Below are 24,349 nucleotides of genomic sequence, written 5' to 3' on the forward strand. Positions count from 1 at the left end.
ATATTGATGAGATCTGCTTAGGTGCATAGGGACCTGCTACACATATAAGCTCAAAATCTGTGGGTCTCTCTAGTGACAACGAGGGAAATGTGGAGAGGAAAAAATGCCTAAATTGTAGATAAGAGTACTGAAGAGAAGTTGGCAGATCGTGTTTCGCCTGTAATTCTGAAAAAGATAAAAAGATACATGTGTCCGGATTGACCAAATGTCACAGCTGAAAAATTCCAGCTTGAGTCCAGGGATACATTCTCCCAAATGACAGGCCATCAGGAATATCTGGATTGAAAAGAACGTAAATTAGAGGGGAACACCTGGAGGAGAGGGAGAACCGCTCCACACATCTCCTCCAAATAGTCAGGGTAAACAGCATTGGGGCTAGACATAAAGATCTAAGCTGGGGCATAAATTTAGTGGACGATGGCCATAGCATATAACAGGGATGCACCGGTGCAGTAATCCCCATTTCTATCTCTGCCCACCTGGAAGGGGCCTTTCTAGACACCCAAGAGGTTAATATACGGAGGTGAGAAGCATAATAGTATTTAATAATGTCCGGCGCCGCCATCCCTTCTCTATGCTTAAGGGCGTAAACTACTGATTGTGCAATCCTATGGGAAGCATTATTCCAGATAAACTTAAGGCACCTCCTCTGGAGGAGTTTCAACTGCGACATTGGGACAGAAGTAGGAAGTGTCTCGAAAAGATACAGTATTTTAGGGAGTATGGACATCTTTAGGACGTTGATCCTGCCTAATAGGGAGATTGGGAGAGAGGACCATAAATTCAAGAGACGGTTATCTCTGCAAACATGGGGGGAAAGTTAGCTTGGTATAAGGTAGAATAAGAAGATGTGATATACACCCCCAGATATTTTAATGAGGCAGGGCACCAGTGATAGTTGAACTTTTCTCTGAGAGATGTAAGCATCTCCGGAGACATATTAATCGGTAAAGCTTCCGTCTTTGACTGATTAATCCTAAACCCGGACATGCTACCAAAGATAGAAAGAATATCATGTAGGGCAGGTAAAGAGGTGGAAGGATGAGTTAGGGTCAGTAGAATGTCGTCAGCAAAAAGTGAAAGCTTATAATCTCTCCGCCTCAGCGGGATTCCCCGTATGTCTGGGTGCTGCCTAATGGCTGCCGCCAGAGGCTCAAGACTCAAAATAAACAGCAAGGGCGACAATGGACACCCCTGCCTAGTGCCATTACTTAGGGAGAACCGCTGAGATAGACAAGACGAAAGCTGTACTTGGGAAGTAGGGGTGGAGTATATGGCTCGCAAGGCTTGGATAAAAGGGCCCGAAAACCCATACCTGTCAAGGACCGCAAACATGAAAGGCCAACCTAATCGGTCAAACGCCTTTTGTGCATCTAGGCTGAGGACAACTGCTGTCTGTTTGGTTTTGGTTAAAAGATCTATCAGATCCACAGTCCTTCTGGTATTATCACCTGCATGTCTCGTGGGAACAAATCCCACTTGGTCTCTGTGGATTAAAGTCGTCAGAAGCGGGGAAAGTCGATTAGCCAACAGTTTAGTAAAAATCTTGTAATCCGAATTCAATAGCGCAATGGGGCGGTAATTATCTGGCAATGAAGGGTCTTTACCTGGTTTTGGGATGACCGTCAGGAATGCGTGTAGAAAGTGGGTGTGGGGAACGGTGCCCTTGAGTAGTGAGGAGAACAGAGACCGAAGATGGGGGTTTAAAATATCCGAGAAGATTTTATAGTAAACATATGAGAGTCCATCCGGACCAGGGGACTTGTGAGCGGGGAGAGCTTTCACAACCTAGGCTATCTCTTCAAGAGAGACAGGGGCATTAAGTATAGAGAGTTGATCTCCAGACAATTTAGGTAAAGCTAAAGAGGACATAAAAGCATCAAAGTCAGCCTGAGAGAATTGAGTCAACGGATCCCCGCCCAAGCAGTTATACAACTTCTTATAGAAATCTCCAAAAACTTGCGTCATAGCTTTGGGGCAGTATGTGGGAGTACCATCTGGCTGCATTAGATGATCAGGAATCGAGAGGAAGGGGCGTGGTCTCAATCTGTTAACTAGCATTCTGTGTGGCTTATTGGCGTATTCATAAAATTTCTGTCTAGCCCACAACAAAGATTTAGAAATCTTATTCATATTAAAAGATTTGATACGGTTCCGCAAGGAGACCACCACCCTTAGACGCTCCACAGTAGGGGAATCAAGAAGATGTGCCTCCGCAGCTCCGAGTTGGGCCAGAAGCTCATCTTTTTGCTTCATGGAGTCTTTTCTCAGACGGGAGCTATCAGAAATACATTCCCCCCTGAAAAAAGCCTTATGGGCCTCCCACAAAGTGGAAACCTCCGTCACCGAACCCACATTTAATTCAAAAAATTATGACAGCTTTTGTTGTAACTGGGCTTGTATCAACGGATCCTTAATCAGAGACTCGTTGAGTCGCCAATGGCATGTCCTGGGGGCAAGAGCAGACAAAACAATATCGACCTCAATGTGTGCATGATCCGACCAGGCGATTGGGCCAATCTTGGAAGAGACCACGTATGAAAGCAAAGGAGCTGTTACAAAAAAATGATCCAATCTGGAGTAGAGCTTATGGGGCGGGGAATAAAAGGAGTACCCCCGTTGGGTTGGATGCTTCACTCTCCATGTGTCAAAAAGATTATATGACCTGGTCAATTTGCGGAACGATGCGGACAGCTTCTGGACAGCACTACTTGGGGAGTCTCGGAACAATGCCCTTCTGTCCCTGGTCGGGGACATGCACACATTAAAATCTCCTCCCAATATCATGAAGGGATGGGAGATCGTTTGAAGCTTCTCAAGTACAGTTGTAAGGAAACCAATCTGACCCACATTAGGGGCGTATATGTTAGCCAATGTAAACTGGGTGTTAAGGTGACTACATTCCAGGAGCACATACCGACCCCTAGGGTCCAAATGGGAGGAGAGGATACGTATCGGACAGGAACGCTTGAAAAGTATTGCTACTCCCACCTTACCAGATGGGTCCGAAGCTACATAAGCTGTGGGGAAATGTTTGGACGCGAATTTAAAGGACCCCCCAGGTTTAAAACGGGTCTCCTGAATCATAATCACCTCCGCACCGGAGGATCTGAACTTCCTTAAAGCTTGCCATCTTTTGCCAATGGAATTCAGACCCTTCACATTACAAGAATAGATCCTTAGAGCCATAGGAAATAAGTCAGTAATACAGCTACTGTAACATTTATCTTATCTAAACAGTAAAACATCCATGGTGCAAAACATATTGAATCACATAAGCTTGTAAGTTGAATCGGTGCAACAAAAAAAGCACAGGATATCAGTGGGAGGTCAAAAAAATGACCTGAAAATACAAAAAGAAAAAGAAAAAAAGAAAAGAAAAAATTAAAAAAAAAATAGAAAAAACAATTGAAAACACATTTGTTCAGAAAACCCTGAATATAAAAAAACTCCAGGGAACCCAGACAATAGCCTGGGGTTAGTGCAGGAGGCATGGCAGGCAATGAGAACCGAGGGGGAGTGGGTCCCCTCCCTTCCAAACTTGACAGCCTGCGCCGAACCGTGAAGAGACATCAGGTATATGATCTGAAGGGCTGTCTGAGGAGGCAGTCACTTCTGAGGACAAGAACGGTCGAAAAGGACAAGGCCGGAAGAAAAAAAAAACCCAAGGGGGCAACAATGAAATATCTGGGAAACTTAAGTCACGGGCCTTGGGACTGAAAGCCCCGACAAAGTCGGGGAAAACCTCATCCTACCACGAGAGGGAGGAAATAAAGGGGGCCAAAAGGGATCCTAGAGGGCAGGATGACTTCAGGTTTGAGATCTAAAATGGTCGACCCGTTGTGGGGTGGAGAATGCTTTCCTTGACTTGCGCTGCACCGGGGTCCAGATCTTGGCAGGAGTCATCAGAGGTTTAGGGTTCTGTACAGGAAGTTGAAGATCTTCTTCAGGGACAGGGGGAAGACCCAGATTGCGCATGAAGACATCACTCTCATAGAGATCCCTTAATGAGTACTGGACTCCATCTTTGAGAACAGATAGGCGAAAAGGGAACCCCCAGCGGTAAGGCACCTGGTGATTTTGCAGATGTGTAGTGACAGGCCGGAAGCTACGGCGCTTCGCCAAAGTGATGGGGGAAAGGTTGTTGAAGATCTGTATTTTGGCCTTTTTAAAGTCAATGCGGGATTTGTTGCGGGTCGCAACAATAAGGGCTTCTTTGCTCTCATAATAATGGAAGTGAACAACAACATCTCTGGGGTTGGAGCCAGCAGGGGGCTTGGGAGCTAAGGATCTATGAGCTTGATCAAAACGCCAATCAATATCTGGGATGTGGGGCGCCAGGGTGACAAATAGGTCCAGAAGATATGGGCGCAGCTCCTTGTCTGAGACCGTTTCAGGGATCCCTCTGATCCGCAGGTTTTGGCGCCTTTCTCTGTTCTCTAAATCCTCTTGTTGCAGTTGGAGTTGGGAGAGGGTATTTTTCATGGCAGCATTATCTTCCTCTAACACATGCACATACTGGGTAAGTTTCGTCAAATTTATTCTCGAGTGTGTCTGTACGTTCCCCTAGCTGATCTATCTCCTTCCGGAGCTCCTGTGTAATTTTACCCACCTCTTTGGTGATGTTATGGGTCAGGTTCTGAAGGAGCAATTGTAGCTTGTGATCTAGAACGGCTACAGTGACCATATCTGTGGCCCCTGCCGACAGGGCATGCTGGGATCCGTCATCCTCCGGAGGGTCAGTTAGCATCGCTGAGCGGGAGTCGGAGATCTCTGGCAGGGCAGTCGCGTTACTCGAGGCCGGGGATTGCGGCCTATACAGGAAGCGCTCCATTGTAGAGTTAGATCTCGTGGAAGGCGGCGGAACAAACCCTCTATATATGGCCTTTTGAAAACCAATCTTGCCCATATGATGGCGATGAAGGTTCGGGCAGATGCTTTATACACTCCTGGGGCTGTGGTGGCTAAAGAAGCGTTGCAGGAGCGGCGATTAGCGGGACAGGGACCAAAGTTCACCCCCTACATGTCCTCCATCTTCTAATGCTCACATTAACTTTTCTGACAAGATCCCAGGCATCTCATAGCAGCATGGCTCAGGCATAAATCATCTATCCAGGCTGTATGTTAAACCCCTTTTGTTTTTTCCTGTTTTTTTTTTTTGTGGGATGTGGGGAGCAGTCCTAGTTACTGGACAGTACCAGTGTTATTGCTGGAAACAAGCCTGGGGAGTGTGGGCCCCAGCAGCCACAGTACTGGATGGAGCAGCAATATGGCCACTAATGGTGTGGAAACAAGGCCAGGTTTTAGCAGATAAGGCACTTCAATCTGCGGCCTATAAGGTCCTCTGTATTGGTGAGCTGGGGTTGTTAGATTACAGGGCCCAGGATCAGTTCAGGAGAGGGTCGGGAGGCTGCTGCAGGGCCTGGGGTGTAGTAATATGGCCGCCGCTCACCTGTATACACAGAGCGCCGTCTGCTATAGTAAGTGTTCGCCAGGCCTTTGAACTTCTCTGCTCCGTTCTGGATCCCCTCCAGGTCCAGGAGAGCCGATGTGGATCGATCTGGGAGCGATCGCCGCTTGCCCCGCGTCCGCGGAACTCGAGCCTGGTGGATTTAGAGGCGCCGTAGGCCTCAAAATGGCAGCGGAGCACTCGTGGATGGCGCCGTCCTCGGCTCAATTTTAACCGTAATCCCTAGCCCCACGGTCTCGGATCAGGTAGGGACCTGCATAGGGGAAGCCCAGGAGCTAGGGCAGGGGGGTCAGCAGTTGTAACTCTGAAGCGCCGAGTCAGGATGGCTTCGGATGCGATCAGGCCTAGCGGAGCTCCTCCAGGACACGTCTCTCCTCTCTCGCAGCCGGCCACGCCCCCCCTAGTGTTGCAATTCTATGCACTATATTATATATTTTTTTATTTGCTATTTTTTCCTCCATGAAAGTGGTATTACCCCTTAATGAATGATATGAATTGTGTGCTCAATAGTTCAGAGGAATGAGGTCAGGAATAACAGTTGTTTCTGCAGTGTTGTTATAGGAGTGATGATAAATAAGAAGATGACTTCCAAAATATTAGGGCATGTAAGGAAAATACAAATTGAAAGGTGGACAGAATCAGGGCTGTCTTACTGAGCGGGCACCCCTGGGCATAGCCCAGGGGCCCCACATTCACCTAGGGCCCCATCAGCAGGGCCGGAGCTACCACTAGGCGGGCGCACTGCCGCCTAGGCTAGGGCACAGCCAGGACCGCTGGTTTCTCTACTTTCCACCGGGTGGGAGCTTGTCAGTGCATTCCCAGCAAGAGTACACTACCACGGTCGGCCGGCTGCCTCAGCTCCGCAGCCGCTCTCACACACGTCTTCATGGGCGCTCTGCTCCGCCCCCCAGTCTGTTTGTCACTGTATAGTATACTGAAAGGGAGGAGTGACATGTGGGAATCCCTTCCCAATAACAGGGGGAGGCTCGAGGTTGTCCCGCCCCGGAGCGGGAACACTTGAAAGGTGATCACACACAGCCGTCCTCCTCCCTCGGCACGGTGCTCTCTTAAGCCCTGGGACAGCACAACGCCGCAGTGCCGCCACCACACGGAACACGCCCACCTCTGCTATCCACTGGTCGTGCCGCGGCACAACAAGCACACGACTCCATGCCTGCCTCAGCTCTCTCCTTGTCCTGAGAAGCTGGCACTAAAGACCAAACACAGTGAGTGGAGTTCTGGCACCTGTCACACTGGCCCTCCCCACCACCTGTCACACGGGCCACCCCACCACCTGTCACACTGGCCCCCCCACCACCACCACCTGTCACACTGGCCCCCCCAGCACCACCACATGTCACACTGGCCCCCCCACCACCACCACCTGTCACATTGCCCCCCCACCACCACAACCACCTGGCCCCCCACCACCACTACCTGTTCCACTGGCCCCCCACCACCACCACCTGTCCCACTCGCCCCCCACCACCTGTCCCACTGGCCCCCCACCACCACCACCACCTGTCCCACTGGCCCCCCACCACCACCACCTGTCCCACTGGCCCCCCACCACCACCACCTATCACACTGGCCCCCCACCACCATCACCTGGCCCCCCACCACCTGTCCCACTGCCCCCCCCACCACCTGTCCCACTGGCCCACCACCACCACCACCACCACCTGTCCCACTGCCCCCCCACCACCACCACCTGTCCCACTGGCCCCCCACCACCACCACCACCTGTCCCACTGGCCCCCCACCACCACCACCTGTCCCACTGGCCCCCCACCACCACCACCTATCACACTGGCCCCCCACCACCATCACCTGGCCCCCCACCACCTGTCCCACTGCCCCCCCACCACCTGTCCCACTGGCCCACCACCACCACCACCACCACCTGTCCCACTGCCCCCCCACCACCACCACCTGTCACACTGGCCCCGCACCACCATCACCTGGCCCCCCACCACCTGTCCCACTGGCCCCCCACCAACACCACCTGTCCCACTGGCCCTTCCACCACCACCACCTGTTCCACTTGCCCCCCACCACCACCACCTGTCCCACTGGCCCCCCACCACCTGTTTCACTGGCCCCCCTCCACCACTACCTGTCCCACTGGCCCCTCACCACCACCTGTCACACTGGCCCCCCATTACCACCACCACCTGTCACACTGGCCCCCCATTACCACCACCACCTGTCACACTGGCCCCCCACCACCACTACCTGTCCCACTGGCCCCCCACCACCTGCCCACTGGCCCCCCACCACCTGTCCCACTGCCCCCCCACCACCACCACCTGTCCCACTGGCCCCCCACCACCACCACCACCTATCACACTGGCCCCCCACCACCACTACCTGTCCCACTGGCCCCCCACCACCTGTCCCACTGGCCCCCCACAACCTGTTCTACTGGCCCCCCACCACCCCCACCACCTTTTCCACTGGCCCCCCACCACCACCGCCACCTATCACACTGGCCCCCCACCACCACCACCTATCACACTGGCCCCCCACCACCACCACCACCACCTGTCCCACTGGCCCCCCACCACCACCACCACCTATCACACTGGCCCCCCACCACCACCACCACCTATCACACTGGCCCCCCACCACCACCACCACCACCTATCACACTGGTCCCCCACCACCACCACCACCACCTATCACACTGGTCCCCCACCACCTATAACACTGGTCCCCCACCACCTGTCACACTGGTCCCCTGCCACCACCACCTGTCATACTGGCCCCCACCACCTATCCCACTGGCCCCCCACCACCACCACCTGTCCCACTGGCCCCCCACCACCACCACCTATCACACTGGCCCCCCACCACCACCACCACCTGTCCCACTGGCCCCCACCACCACCACCTATAACACTGGCCCCCCACCACCACCACCACTAATAACACTGGTCCCCCACCACCTGTCCCACTGCCCCCCCACCACCACCACCTGTCCCACTGGCCCCCCACCACCACCACCACCTATCACACTGGCCCCCCACCACCACTACCTGTCCCACTGGCCCCCCACCACCTGTCCCACTGGCCCCCCACAACCTGTTCTACTGGCCCCCCACCACCCCCACCACCTTTCCCACTGGCCCCCCACCACCACCGCCACCTATCACACTGGCCCCCCACCACCACCACCTATCACACTGGCCCCCCACCACCACCACCACCACCTGTCCCACTGGCCCCCCACCACCACCACCACCTATCACACTGGCCCCCCACCACCACCACCACCTATCACACTGGCCCCCCACCACCACCACCACCACCTATCACACTGGTCCCCCACCACCACCACCACCACCTATCACACTGGTCCCCCACCACCTATAACACTGGTCCCCCACCACCTGTCACACTGGTCCCCTGCCACCACCACCTGTCATACTGGCCCCCACCACCTATCCCACTGGCCCCCCACCACCACCACCACCACCTGTCCCACTGGCCCCCCACCACCACCACCTATCACACTGGCCCCCCACCACCACCACCACCACTTGTCCCACTGGCCCCCACCACCACCACCTATAACACTGGCCCCCCACCACCACCACCACTAATAACACTGGTCCCCCACCACCTATCACACTGGTCCCCCACCACCACCACCTGTCATACTGGCCGCCACCACCTGTCCCACTCTCCTCCACCTGCCAGATATCCCCCCACCTGCCACCCTGGCCCCCACCTCCATTCACACCGGCCCCCCACACTGTTCCCCCACCTGTCAAACTGCAGGATTTGGCTGTCTTTTTGTTATATGGGGATGTCTCTTTGCTGGATTTGGCTGTCTCTTTGGATTGGGCTGTCTATTTGCTGGATTTGGCTGTCTCTGATATATGTTGATGTTTCCTTGTTGGATTAGGCTCTCTTTTTGACATTTTATGGCCATGAATTTTGCAAATTAAAAGAAATTTAGCAGTTTCATATTTAGATTGTTTTAACATTTTCTATCGTTTTTTTGGGGGGAGGGGGGGCAGGGGGCATAAGTAGCTGGTCATGCCTAGAGTGCAAAATAGTCTAGCACCGGCCCTGCCCATCAGAGCCGGTGACGACGAGTGGGTCTGAAGATAAGAAACGGTGCTGCCCCTCAAGCCGTCACTGTCAGAAGAGGTCTCAATTTCTTGCCTATCCCCCTCCTCCTGTCAGCAGTGGGAAGAGCGTCTGTGTCTCTGGAGAGAGCACCTGCAGGCTTTTCTCCCCCCTCTCCTCCTCATGCTGCTGTACTCAGGAGCGGAGTGGATCATCGGACATATAGTCCCAAGGACTGGCAAGCCCCAGCAATCCTAAAAGGGAAAATGCAGCCCCCAGCATGCCCAGCTGAAGGGGAGGGAGAGAGAGCAAGGATATATGTGGCAAGTGACACACTAAATCTGGCGAAAAGGAACCAGTGGCAAGTGACACGCTAAATCTGGTGACGGGATGGGTGGTAAGTGACACACTGAATCTGGTGACAGGATGGGTGGCATGTGACACGCTGAATCTGGTGACGGGGTGGATGGTAAGTGACATGCTAAATCTGGTGACAGGAGACAATGGCAAGTGACATGCTGAATCTGGTGGCAGGGAACAGTAGCAAGTGACACGCTGTAAAGTAGAAATATTGTACTTTCATTCTTGAGAGTAGGTGCGTAGATTGGGGCAAGCTTGTAGGGGCCCCAGTGCATTACTTTGCCCAGGGGCCCATGATGCTATTAAGATGGCCCTGGACAGAATGAGAATAAAGGGTGGGAGAGGGGTTGGGGGGAGATAAGGATGATAATATAAGATAAGGAATTAATTCTCTTGGGGGACCTTCAACCCTCTCTAACTTTGTTATCGTTGCTAGTAATCTCTGTGTACTAATAGGTCCACCCCCAAGCATCCCAACACCTTATCTGGTATGAAGAACACAGAATCTTAGCATTGTCTTTGATACACATTAAAGGCAATTTTTTGTTAAACCAGCCCAATTCCCCCATCCATATATTTGAGGTGGATGGGGAAATCCTCTTGCTGTATCAAAAATGTAATTCTTGTTTACAAAAGATTTTTATTGTGAGTATAAAAATTAGAGTACAAGCATAGGTAAAAAAAAACATAAACATAACCCTCTTTAGAGGAAAAATGTAATTCTGTACATCCACAGTGCCCATACATACATCAAAACTTGGCCGTTGCTTTCTGAACTGGCTGAATTTTGATCTTTCTATAGGCAGCTTAATTCCCCTCTGGTTGTAAGGAAATATACTTCTTAACTATTATCTGCCAAAACAGGAATATTTCCCCTTAATAATGTGGCAGTTTAGGGTTAGCCTCATTCAATCTACCCCAGCTCCTTCTGTGACCTTCTAAACCTTGATGTTTTCCACATACGTTTTCACAGCTTCTAACAGGGTGGTAACTATTTTGATGATTGCTTCTTTCATTTCCACCTTAAACGGCAATTAATTTTAGAATTACAGAATACTAAATATTTTCATAGCAATAAAAAAAAAAAAATCCCAAACTTTACATGCAGTCATTGGTTTCAAATGTAGTTGCCCTTGCTATTGCAACCTCCATAAACTATTATGTAATCAAACACTCTGGACACCTAGCAGTCACATCTGTTATGGATATAGTTATGCCTTCAAGTCCATTTTTCACATTTCTCCGTGTTACAAGTTGCTCTTTCAAATTCAAAACCTTGCCTTGCATATGAGCAGCCCACACACAGCTAATGAGCAATATCTGTACTCAGTTGACTGCTCCATGAGTTTAGACTTTGTAAATGTAACAAACTGGAAAGGAAATTAACAAATACCATAAAACATGATTATAGAGAAAGTATGGTGGTATGTGGTATTGTAGTAATTTACTTTTATAGAACCTTATAGGATTTCTCAAATGAGGGAAATCTCACCTTGGGTTCTCCTGTTTTATTATGCACTTAGTTTCCAATTGCACTTTACATACAACTGTAAACCTTGTTGCACCCAGAAGAACTCACTTGTAATTGCAGTGTTTCCCTCTGTAGGAAGCACTACACAGGGGCATATCATGAAATTAGTGGGCCCCTGTGCAAGGTCAAAAGTGGGCCCTAGGAACTGAGGGGAAATAAATTATGTGTGCAGAATGCGCTGCGTCAGAAAGTAGACGTGGTATGTGCAGGAGAGGGGTACAAAATGTATGGCGGTGAGTGGTGTGTTCAGGAGAGGGGAACAGAGTGAACGGCGGCGGGTGGTATATACAGGAGTGGTATGGAGTGTATAGAGGTGGGTGGTATGTGCAGGAGAGGGGTACGGAGTGTATGGCGGCGGGTGATATATATATATATATATATATATATATATATATACAGGAGAGGGGTACGGTGTGTATAGCGGTGGGTGATATGTGCAGGAGAGGGGCACAGTATAGATGAAGGTTGGTGATATGTAAAAATCATCTGCTCATGTCCGTGTGGGAAGATCTACTATACTTGTAGACACATCAGCTAACACGTTTCAAGGTCACCCTCTTCCTCAGAGCCAGAGGCTCCCAGGGACAGCAGCACTGGACAAGGTTACCACAGATCAGGATCCTGTTGAGTTCCTTACCCATACATCTAGACAAAGTATGCCCATTGACTATATTAGCACTTATAGTACTGTATGGTAGCACTGTCAAACCTGTCACCTGTCTGTATCACCATACACATTGAATTACATTGGTAATAGTATTCCTATATACTGTATTTGCTGGCGTATAAGACTACCTTTTACACTTAAAAAAACTGGCCAAAAAGCAGGGGTCGTCTTATACGCTGGGTCAGCTGCTCGGATGCCTGCTGGATGTGCGGTAATACTGTATGTAGCTTCGGCTACATACAGTATATACCACTTAGCCAATCCCGGTGAGCGATGTATTCAAATGAATAAAGAGCCTGCTCAGATTGGGGTAACAACCTCTGCCAATCCGAGTGCCTACATACAGTAGGCTGCTCGGATTGGCTTTGAGAGTCAGAGAGGCGTGGGCTGAGGATGTTACAGCCTCTGCCAATCCAAGCAGGCTTGGTATTAATTAATAGAATACATCGCCGTGATTGGCTCCATCTCCAGCAAGAATGAAGAATAATATGGCTCCAGAAGAAAGAAATATGAAGCATCAGAATGGGGGTCGTCTTATACGGTGAGTACAGGCAAAAAATTCTTAAAAAACTGCAAAATTAGGGGGTCGTCTTATACGCCTGGTCGCCTTATACGCTGGCAAATACGGTACCAACATAGAGAATTTGTGCAGAGATACCTAAGAGCATCAAGGTAGCATTAAGGTGGCATATAGTATTACTCCCAGATATATTCTCTCTCATCATTAAAAGATTATGTTTTTTATATATATATATATGTAGCACCCTGCTCTCAAATATAGGGCGCTATTGTAAATGTAGGGGGCGTCTGAGCTAATAGTGGGGCTTAGACTGACTAATTCCATTAGAAGTAGCTTCTGTTCTGGCTATAGTTATGCTTGGTAGAAGTTTTCCCCTGTTGCCTGTAGGTGGCGTTACCATCTCAGGCCCATGTTGGAACACGGGCTAACCATGGTGTGTTAAGTGACCCTTCTCGGCAGCAGCCCAGTGGGAGTGGTGCCCCGCTGTGCATGCTGGGGAGGGGTACACGCCCGATCGCCCTTGAGGGATCAGGAAGAAATTTTTTTTTTGAACCTTTCAACAGGACAATGATCCCAAGCATACCTTCAAGTCCACTAGAGCATGGTTGCAGATTAAAGGCTGGAATATTTGGGAGTGGCCATCGCAGTCACCAGACTTAAATCCGATTGAGAACCTCTGGTGGGACTTAAAGAAAGCAGTTGCAGTGCGCAAGCCTAAGAATGTGACTGAACTGGAGGCTTTTGCCAATGACGAATGGGCGAAGATACCCGTAGATCGCTGCAAGACACTTGTGTCAAGCTATGCTTCAAGTTTAAAAGCTGTTATAACTGTAAAAGGATGTTGTACTAAGTACTAAGATTGAATGTCAATTGGGGGTTGAATAAAACTGATAATGATGTGAGCACAGAAAAGACATTTGTGGTTATTTCATTATAAATGTTATGTTATATTTGTCTGACCTACACGTGCCTCTTTGATTTAATTGAAAGCAAGGATGACAGGATGATAAAAATCAGTGTCAAACTGGGCAAAACAATCAATTTCAGTGGGGGTTGAATAATTTTGAATACAACTGTATCTCCGCCCTCTTTTTGAAATCATCAGTAACCAGAAGTTACTATACCACTCTTATGCAGATGACACACAACTGTATTTTCGCATCTGCAACAAAAAGGATCATTATCTCGGACTAGAGAAATGCCTTACCTTGATAGAAAACTGGATAATGAAGAGTTACCTTAAACTCAACGGTTCAAAAACAGAACTTCTCCTGTTTCACGCCAATCGAAAAAATTATCCCACAACAATATGGACACTCTATTTTTTTAACAACCAGGTTGGTCTTTATTGGGAAAAACACAAAAATGGTACCTGACAAATCATTCTGGGTAAGAGCAGAACAATACATTGATTACATATCAAGGAAAAAACAAAGAAACACACGGGTTGACCAGGCACACTACAACTTAAAAAACAAAAAAAAAGGGATAAGAAATAATAAGGCACACTGTTGAGAGAAGGAGGTCATACCAAGCAAATAAGACAGCAGGCAACTTCTCAATAGACAACACCACAGGCACAAGAGCGAACGCCTTGAAGCAGGGAGGGGGGGGGAGAGGGGGAGGGGGGGAAGGAGGAGGGGGGGGGAAGGCCTGCCCATGGTGCCAGGGATAGCTCATCCTCATACAACTCAGGGGTTAGCAACATATGAGGGATCAGTCCAAGGCCGCCACACCCTCTCATACTTCATAGGACACCCTCTACTCATGTAGGTCAATTTATACAATGGAAGTGCTGCGTTAACCGCATTTTCCCAGGAGCCCACAGTGGGGGGCAAGGGGGAGATCCATTTCAGCAGAATCTCTTTTTTTGCATAAAAGAACAGCAAAGAAATCAACGTCTTGGTAAATCTAGGGCGCTGCTCATCATCCTGTATACCTAGTAGGGCCAATTCCGCCGACAAGGGCAGTTCCAGTTGAAGACGGAAATTAATAGTCTCACCCACCGCAGCCCAGAACCTCGCCAGCTTTGGGCAGGTCCAGAACATGTGTAAAAAGGTGCTCTCAGGAGATCGACATCGAGGGCAGTTCGGAGAACAACAATATGGACACTCTGGGTAAAACCATCACCCCTAGCAGTCAAAAGTCTCAGAGTAATTTTCGACACCTACATGAGAATGGATACACAAATAGGGTCAGTAGTCAGCGGATCGCACCATCTGCTGCGCCTACTATGCAGCCTCACTCCCTTTATCCCAGAAGAAGACATAGCAGTCGTGGTGGGAACAATTATCAACTCCAGACTTGACTATGCAAATGCTCTCTATCTCGGACTCCCTAAATACCAAATCTCGCGTCTGCAAGTCGTTCAAAATACGTCCGCTCGACTTGTGACTGGGAAAAAACCATGGGAGTCAATCTCACCTTCATTGAGATCCCTTCATTGGTTGCCAGTAAAAGACAGAATCACTTTCAAGGCACTCTGTCTGACACATAAGTGTGTTCATGGAAATGCCCCCCAATATCTATGCGAAAAACTAAAAGCTCACAACCCCAATCACGTTCTGCGATCCACCAACCAAAATCTACTCCAGATACCCAAAGCCAGATGCAAAGGAAGAGATCGCGCTAAATAAATGATAAATAAACATCAATTGGTGAAAAAAAGTTTAAATTGCATGGTCAGTCCCGCCACACAGGCAAATTCATATAAACAATCTCCCAGGTGATAAACTGAATCCACAAAGGAAAAGTGCTTGAAAGGAAAGGTCCTCCACCAAGGTTATAAAAGCCTCTTACCGGATGGAATTGATCTCCAATTTATAAGAGATCAATTAAAGCATGATAAGAGACAGAGATGGATCATATCCCATAGAAAGCCACAGCACTGGAATCCTGGTATCTGTGTCCTTAATTGGTTAAATGCTCTTGATGGATCATCCAGGGGTATGCAAAAACAGAGAAGGACTCACATAGCGTAAAACCTTCTTTTAATGATAAAATCAAAGAAAAATTGCACTTACATAGGTCAGCAAGTGTGGAGCATAAAAAACAAGCCGGCCAGCTTGATACACATCCCGTATCCGGGTAGAAGATGGGCGGTGATGTCAGAACGCCGCCTCCCTACGTTTCGTCACGACAGGACTTGATCCCGTGACCAGAGGCGATGCAGTTTGCATGTGTTGCGCTATATAAGTTTTTCACTCACTCACTCACTCAACGAAGGAAACCGGGGGAGGACCTGCCCTGGAGGAGACTAGGGAATGCGGGGCTGATGTCTCGGGTTAGGCCTGGTGATTTAGTTCTACTACTCAAGTTTGGCAGAGACTGTTCTCATACTGTCCGTGCATCATTCCGGCTGCTAGGCCATGTGAGAGGGGTCTATTCGGGTGAGCAATACCCACTCAGAAGTGAGTGGCGAATACTGAAACTTTTGATACCTTTTGTGCATTCTGTACTGCGTACCTGAACCTTCTCCTTCAAGTTTATGCAGAGAAAATAAAACCTGACAGTTGAAGGTCTTACATCTTGTGTGGACATTGCAATTCTTACAGACCTTCTTCCCTGGACAACAAACATAGAGGTAACGTGCAAAACCCAATCTAAACCAGCAGCTCCTTTGGGGGTAGTGCTACATATATATATATATATATTTATGGTCAGAGCCCTATGACCGGAGAGATGTGAACAACATAAACACGCCACAAGACTAACATCATAAAGTAGACATGAAGTGTGCCCTGGTCTGCTGGATGGTATTCCAAGAGAAGGGGGCATACCTAAGATAAGCGAGTGGATAGTTGCAAAGGAAGTGTTTTCAAGAGAATTGCCCTGAGAAGGGGAAACTGCGCACTGGAAGCGACAAAAGACCACTGTGGGTGGTCTGCTTAAATACCCCCCGGCTCCTCCCATAAGTTCAGGCTACCATACTGGCCTTCCTATTTATGGTTAGAACCCTATGACTGGAGAGATGTGAACCACATAAACATGCCACAAGACTAACAACATAAAGTAGACCTGAAGTGTGCCCTGTTCTGATGGACAGTATACCAAGAGAAGGGGGCAAAATATTTGGATAGGGAGGTAATTATTTAGTTGAGCTGGTAACGTACTATTGGGCAAGCTTGCTGAAGGCTTGCAACATTTCTGTTTGCGGATTCACCTCCTGGTGAAGGTGCGAGCCCTATCATCAGTGAGTGTTTTTTTTTAAGGAAATACCATCCAAACCTGGTGCAGGATGGACCAACTTGAACTCTACTGACCTAAGGGGGAAATGACAGAGAATAGACAAATGGCCACTTTGCCACTGGAGATGATAGGTGGCCGATTTGAGTGCCACTGGAGACGTGCTTGCAATGATTGCAAGTAAGCAGCCTTATCAGGAAGACAAAAACAAAGAAAGTGGAATTTTAGCATGTCGAAATAACTGGGCGAACCACGTACGAATAGATGGAGTGAGGTGTGTATGTTATGCGCCTGATTTGAGTAATGTAAGTCCGAGGATACGAAACGTTGTGCCGCTGCAGTGTCACGCCGATGCAACTGGATTTGGATCAGGCTGAAGTGTGAGTAATGGTGTAGAGTGTAAAGCCGAGGATCCGAACCATTGTGCCGCCACAATGTCACGCTGATGTGACTAGATTTGGATCAGGCTGAAGAGTGAGTACTGGTGTAGAGTGTAGAGCCGAGGATCCGAATCGTTGTGCCGCTGCAATGTCATGCTGATTCGACTAGATTCTGATCAGACTGAAGAGAGTGTGAGGGGCATGGTGTGTGGAGCCGAGGATCCAAATCGTTGTGCCACTGCGGTGTACCGCTGATGCAACTAGATTTGGTTAGGGCTGAGGGGTCAATGAATGGTATAGTATGGAGGGCCGAGGATTTGGGACGTATGCCGCTGATGCGACTCGATCCGGAACTTTCTGTGGTTGGCCGACACGAGTCGTTATGTCGCCGATGCGACTGGACTCGAATGGGGTACAGAATTTTATGAATGGGAGGTAGTGACTTTGACTCCTGCCATAATTTCAGGCCACCATACTGGCCTTCCTATACTGTATATATTGTTAAGGACTAGCATCAAAGGTAGAGCTTGAAGGACACCACCACTCACTGCATCTTCTTTTTAAGGGCTTTATTTGCCCATTTTTATTAAAAGAAGTTCAAACAAAATCAAAGGTTTCCCTTTGGAGCGGTTTCAACACTCCTTTTCATCTATAACATGACATTCAGCCTCCTGGCTTATACATACAGCAGTGCTGCTCAGGCCTTCCACTTCAGGCTCTCGTCTGTCTCCTACAGACTATCCCATTGGCAACACCTTCCATTTAGATAGCAGTCCCTCGCTGATCTGACCCTCAGACTTGGGTCTACTGCTCTGACCCTCATACTTGGGTCCACTGCTTTGCACCCTAGACTTGGGTCTCTGGCTTCCCCAGAAGTCCAGTGCAGACAAGCACTCTCTGGCTTCCTCAGTGCACACCTGCACTCGTTGGGAGGGTGGAGCCCAGAATGCTGGTCCTGACTCTACTATCAGGCCCACACACACCTGAACAATCAGTGTGCCGATCAGTCTCAAAGCCCGAACCCAGGACTGGGGATTTCATTCCACCCAGATCTCTAAGAAATCCCCAGGCACCAGGTCCCAAAGTGGACCTTTGTATATAATGAGGAAACTGAAAAGCCAGTTTCCTCCCAAACTAGCAAATACACTGGAGCCCCTCAACCTGCCTGGTTGTTTCTAGTGACTTTGGACTCCCCCAGTCTCTAGAGAGCAGGGAAGTGTGCATAGTCCACTTACACCCCTAACAAGAGTAAACGGATAACACGTTGGGACATAATACACAGCGCAGGAGAGTGAACATTGTGATATTCTCATGTGGGTGATACAGTATGTGCAGGAGAGAAATGAGCAGTGCATGGTGCCAGGTATTATGTACAGCAGAGGGGTGCAGAGTGTATGGCAGCAGGTGGTATGTGCAAGAGAGGGGTACAGAGTGTATGGCGGAGGGGATCATGTGCAGGAAGGAGTGTAGAGTGTATGATGGTGGGTAGTATGTGCAGGAGAGGAGTGTGTAGTGTATGGAGGTGGGTAGTATGTGCAGGAGAAGAGTGCAGAGTGTATGAAGGTGGGTGGTATGTGCAGGGAGAGGAGTGTGGCGTATATGGTGGTGGGTAGTATGTGCAGGGAGAGTGGATTGTATGGTGGTGGGTGGTATGTACAGGAGAGGGGTACGGAGTGTATGGCGGCGGGTGGTATGCACAGGAGAGGAGTGCAGATGGGTTAAAATTAGGCATGTGCATTTCGTTTCGTTCCGAATCGAAATTCGGACGAATTTTTCATTATTCGGACATTCGGATGCATACGAATTCCCGAATTGCAATATTAATGAATTTACCGAATCCGAACGTTTTCGATTCCGAATCGAAAACACGCGGACGAAATTCGATCGGAATTCGATTTTTTTTTTTTTTTTCGAATTCCGATCGAATTTCGTCCGCGGGTTTTCGATTTGGAATTCGAAAAAAAAATTTTTTTTTTTTTTTTTTGAATTCCGATCGAATTTCGTCCGCGGGTTTTCGATTTGGAATTCGAAATCTTTTTTTTTTTTTTTTTTTTCGAATTCCGATCGAATTTCGTCCACAGGTTTTCGATTTGGAATTCGAAATTTTTTTTTTTTTTTTTTTCGAATTCCGATCGAATTTCGAAATTATATTCGAAGAGAGAATTTTCGAATTCGACCGGATTTTTCGAAATTCGGTCGAAAACGAACGAGTTCCGAAAACGAATTTAACACATGTAACGAACCTAACTTAACGAAATTAATTAAATAACGAATTAAAACGAAACGAAACGAAACAAAATTTTCCCTTTTGCACATACCTAGTTAAAATCATGTGGTGTGAACAAGCCCATTTTTGCACCAGCAATGCAGAGATCACTGTCAAGCACTGAGAAACTGAAGCTAGCCACAGAAACACAGCACCAGAACTGGCCTCTCACCCCCCTGCAGACATCTCAACCCCCTTGCTCAAGTCGCTTCACACAAATCTCTCCAGGGAACTTTCAAAACCCTGCCAACTTACCACCCTGCACACATCCTGCAGAATGGACTTGTGGTCCCAGTGGGATAATCGATTTGGGGCAATGAGCTCCCAGCCTCCCATCCCCTCCCATCTCAGCACTTGTCAGCAACAGCTTTGCCGCCTCCCCTGTAAGATTTCTGCCAGTAATGCTGGAGCACACTAAGCGGGTGCGCCGGAAAGAGCTGAGAGGGAGGGAGATTAATCCATGCCAGCAGTTTCTGTACAAATGCAACAGGAGCCAGAGAGTGACAGGCGTGGCTTTGTCTCATCAATGGGTGTCCTGTGGGTCAGAGCATAGTGGGCCTCCCTCCTTGGGACACGTGTACACCGCACACATTGCACCCATGGATCATATGCCACTGGCACTACATAATGACATGCATGGCAATTTGAATATGAATTAACATTTTTTACACTCTCATGCAACTTTATTGTTTCAAGGAAAAAATACATCTTTTACAGCATCATCGTAGCAATAAGTTACAGTGCATTGCTAGTACACAATACAGTCCTCTTCAATAACTGTACAAAGAAAGTCCCATTTTATTTATCTTATAAAATCTGGAAGATCAATATAAATACTGCTCCAGAAAAAACAAGTGTTTACATCCTGAACTCCAATGTTATTACAATGTTTTCTTCTATAATCATCTGTAAAAACCTTTTGTTAACGTTGCAGCGACTCTAACTTTCGTAGCTTCAGTGGTGCGTTAGACGTAAAAGCAGCTTGATTTTGTTGGAAATCTTTTGTGTCTGGGGACTGGAACATTACCGGCCCTCTGTGGTTGAAGACATAAAATGAGGGATGGTTCTTTAAAGTATCTAATGCCTTATTTTGTAATTCTGAAGTGGCATCCATGTCTTTAAACTCTCCCGCAATGTGAACTATGCTGTAGCAGGCCACTACAAATGCCAGCAAGGTTTGTAGAATGATATCTATTGGTAAAGTCTCATCTTCCTTTTCAGTCAACTGCATATAAGAACGATGCTGATCTGCTGAGAAGGCCGCATGTGCCAAGGCAAAGAGTCCGACCCCTACCAGCCCTTTCCAAATCAAGGGCACCAATTCTCCGGATCGCCTTCACTCCCTGATTATCCTCATGCAACTTTCATATCCCCCGGCAATTGCAAAAATATTAAAGCACAACTGATACACACAGTAAAGCAATATGCAATGTCCAAGTCCTATACATTTTTAGCTCTGCAATGTGGTTATTTCTAGTAGCGCCCAATGTTATGGACACTGGTGCTGCATCTAATATAGTTCTAGTGTGATGATATCGACAGGAGGGAAGCAACAAGGCAACAAGGCAACAAGACTGGTCAGACTGAGAGACCAACACATAGAATTGCTTCAGTAGACCGGGGATCAAATCCAAAACTGGAGGGGCGGAAGACCACAAGGCAGCAGATTAAGCTTGGTTTTAGTGGATTTTAGAATCATTGAAAAAAAAAAACATTATAGATTATTAAAAGTGTACCTAAAACTGGACCTAAAGCCTCCTCAGATGGTAAAATCATTCTCCTCTGAAGTCTATAGCCATCTTCAAAGGAGAACGTTTAAACAACCAAAGAAAAAGGTTTGGCTCTGGTGCTTGTATTGTAGAGATTGTCCAGGAACATTGCAGCACATAACAAATGGAAATAATCATTTTCATTATAGCTGTTTTTATTTGTTTGGCCTTTTAGTTGATATTAAATTCTCATCCAGTTCCGTGAAAATGATAAATCACTGAAAATTAACAATAGACAATATTCTATACTACCATAGGATTCTACTGCGGCAAAAAATAATTAGGAGAACAAATATGATTCACCATCTTCCACAAGTACATTAGAATTATTCAAAGAAATATGTAAAATTAACTGTTGTCAAAATGAACATTTCAACATGCTAAATCCTAATATAATAGGTACCGTGGCAATTGCAATCCTCTTAGTTCAGAATTAGTTTGTGTTCTTTTTTTTCTTTGTGGTAAAAGTAGATTTAGAAATGCAGTAAGATATTTTTCCACCCAATTAATTTATCCGCATAATGCTTCTCCTTAACTGCTCATGTGTTGATAAATGAGGCCTTATTTAAACAGAGAAAATTTGTAAAAATCTATAACAGAGAGCCAAATGTTAGTTTTTTGCTTGGGGGTATCAATAGAAAAAAAAATATTAAAAAAGGCAAAAAGCAAGGCACAATAACATACAGTAGTAACCAATCAAATTCACCTTTTACTGATGTGGATTCTATAACCTATTGTATCATTGCTATGGGTAATTGCATTGTGCACATTAATATACATTCTTCTTAAAGCTCACATACCTCTTTGAGCTTCAAGTGCCTGAGTGTAGACATGTGAACGGCCTCAATAGAAAATAATAAAGTTTTTCTTTTTTTTTTTTTTTTTAACAAAGAAATGAAGCGTACATAGAAACAATAGTGTCAAATTTACATTAAAGAATGGGTTGTTCAATCACTACAAGTTCAATAAACATTGAAGTGGTTCTAAAGGCTGAAGGTTTTTATTGATCAAGTAATGAGCACGAGAGTAGAAGATTTCCTTAGTCTCTCCCTCCTCATTGGCTCAGACACATCATTGGTTCCCACTCGTGTCAATCAAAACCATCAATGAGGGGGTGGAGGGAGGGGTCCAACCACACTATGCGTGTCTAATGCCCTGTATACACGATCGGTTCATCCGATGAAAATGGTCTGATGGATTTTTTCATCAGATATCCGATGAAGCTGACTTTCATCAGTCGTGCCTACACACCATCGGTTAAAAAAACGATTGTTTCAGAGCTCAGTAACATAAAACAGAATGACGTGCTGAGAAAAATTAAGTTCAATGCTTCCGAGCATGCGTCGACTTAATTCTGAGCATGCGTAGATTTTTAACTGATGGATGTACCCTCAGAAGATGTTTTTTTCTCTCTCGGTTTTTTAACCATCAGATAATTTTAAAACAAGTTCCTAGTTTTTTCACCGATGGACAAAAAACCGTTGGGGCCCACACATGATCGGTTCGTCTGATGAAAACAGTCCATCAGACCGTTTTCATCAGACGAACAGATCGCGTGTACGCGGCATAATAGATACACAAAGGAAGCTCAGGAGAGAGAATGCACGCGTGCCTCTAGAGTAATCAGCTTGCTTTGGGGGAAACAAGGAGGGAGGAGGGGCCAAAAGAGCAGGCGGGGGACCCGAGAAGAGCAGGACCCGAGAAGAGGAGGATCGGGCTGCTCTGTGCAAAACCATTGTACAGAGCATGTAAGTATAAAATGGATGTTATTTAAAATAAAAATCTGAACCTTTAAAATTGCTTTAAACTACATCACAGAAGTACAGAAACATGAGGTTTACCTGTTATCTATCATAGAATGAAATTATACATTGAAAACACATGTGGTATGTTTACATAAATGAAACAGTACAATGTAGACAGTCAATACAAAGGGGCTGAGGTGCAAAATCAACATTATAAACCCAGGTTTCATGCTATGAAGAAGGTAAAGAAAAGGAGAGGAAAGAGGGAGAAGGAAGAGGAGGTCAGGCTCACTAGGCCTCAGTCACATCCATCTCGCCCAATATTTATTAAAGTGGTTCTAAAGGCTCAAGGTTATTTCACCTTCACTCATTCCATTCATGAGGGTAAAAAACTTTCTATATGAACCCCTTAGTGCATACTAGCTCATTATGCTTTGCCTTGCAGGTATGCAACCACTTTTAGTGTATAGTCTCTTTGTGGGATGATGATCAGGAGACAAGGTGGAGAGTCAGGGTGGGGGAGTCTAAGTTATGGTAAGTCCGTGTATCCTGGGCGGTGACCACAGGAAAGAGTGACAGGGGTCATTATGCACACTTGAAAGGCAGCCAGCAGTAGAGTAGAAGAAATCTCTGTAGGTAAACACAAGAATAGAGGAGAGCAGTGCCAATCTGAGTGTAGTAATATGACAAAGATAGGTTTATTTAAGGTCATGCACTCACTAGACAAAAGATGATTCTGGGCACATAAGTAGTGCGTCATCCAAATCATGTCAGAAATCCATGGCAGCAGCTGAGGAGCGTGGTCCTATCATACCTGGCAGCGTTGGTGGTTTCTGATGTCCCGGGCTGGATGGAGAGAGTGCAGGAGGAAGCTGTAGGTAAGAAGTCTCTATGTGGGAGGCTGGATCTGCGCACACGTTCAGTGCTTGCATGCTCTTTCATTAGGCAGTCTGATGAAGGAGAAACCATGCTCCGAACACATGCACAGATCCAGCCCCCCACACAGAAACTTTCTGCCTACAGCTTCCTCCTGCACTCTCTCCATCCAGCTGCCACCATGGATCTTTGATGTGATCTGGATGACACACTACGTATGTGCCTAGAATCATCTTCTGTCTAGTAAGTGCATTATCTTAAACCTATCTTTGTCATATTACGACACTTAGATCGGCGCTGCTCTCCTCCCTTCTATAGACAGTTCTGCCTGTCTTGCCATGTGGTCAGCCCTTAGTGAGTTGTTCATCAGTGGGTTGGACCAGGTTTTGAAAAAAACAAAGGTGCACTGTTCTGGAAAGGTTCTTTGGAAACCTTTCTTGTGAAGTGAGGTTTTCTGAGTGAGGTCTTAGAATGTACATTCCATGTTCCTGGTAGTGAAGACC

At 47.3% G+C, this 24,349-nt stretch overlaps 1 protein-coding gene across 1 annotated transcript; it reads right to left on the reverse strand.

The window, feature by feature from the left end:
- Nucleotides 1-20,358: 20,358 nt before the first annotated feature.
- Nucleotides 20,359-23,902, reverse strand: LOC120930518 (ER membrane protein complex subunit 5-B-like). The gene is made up of 2 exons (XM_040341694.1): nt 23,785-23,902; nt 20,359-20,779 (listed from the first exon to the last, which is right to left on the reverse strand). The coding sequence occupies exons 1-2, from the start codon at nt 23,900-23,902 to the stop codon at nt 20,379-20,381; spliced, it is 519 nt and encodes a 172-aa protein (XP_040197628.1). The 3' UTR covers nt 20,359-20,378.
- Nucleotides 23,903-24,349: the final 447 nt, after the last annotated feature.

Source organism: Rana temporaria, chromosome 3, assembly GCF_905171775.1.
Source record: "Rana temporaria chromosome 3, aRanTem1.1, whole genome shotgun sequence".
Taxonomy (NCBI): domain Eukaryota; kingdom Metazoa; phylum Chordata; class Amphibia; order Anura; family Ranidae; genus Rana; species Rana temporaria.

Bases quoted from the DNA above. Each gene is read 5' to 3' on its own strand.
- LOC120930518 (XM_040341694.1), bottom strand. From the start codon at position 23,902: ATGCAAGCACTGAACGTGTGCGCAGATCCAGCCTCCCACATAGAGACT. The intron at 20,780-23,784 runs GTATGATAGGAC...GGCGATCCGGAG, and splicing joins GAAACCACCAACGCTGCCAG to AATTGGTGCCCTTGATTTGG.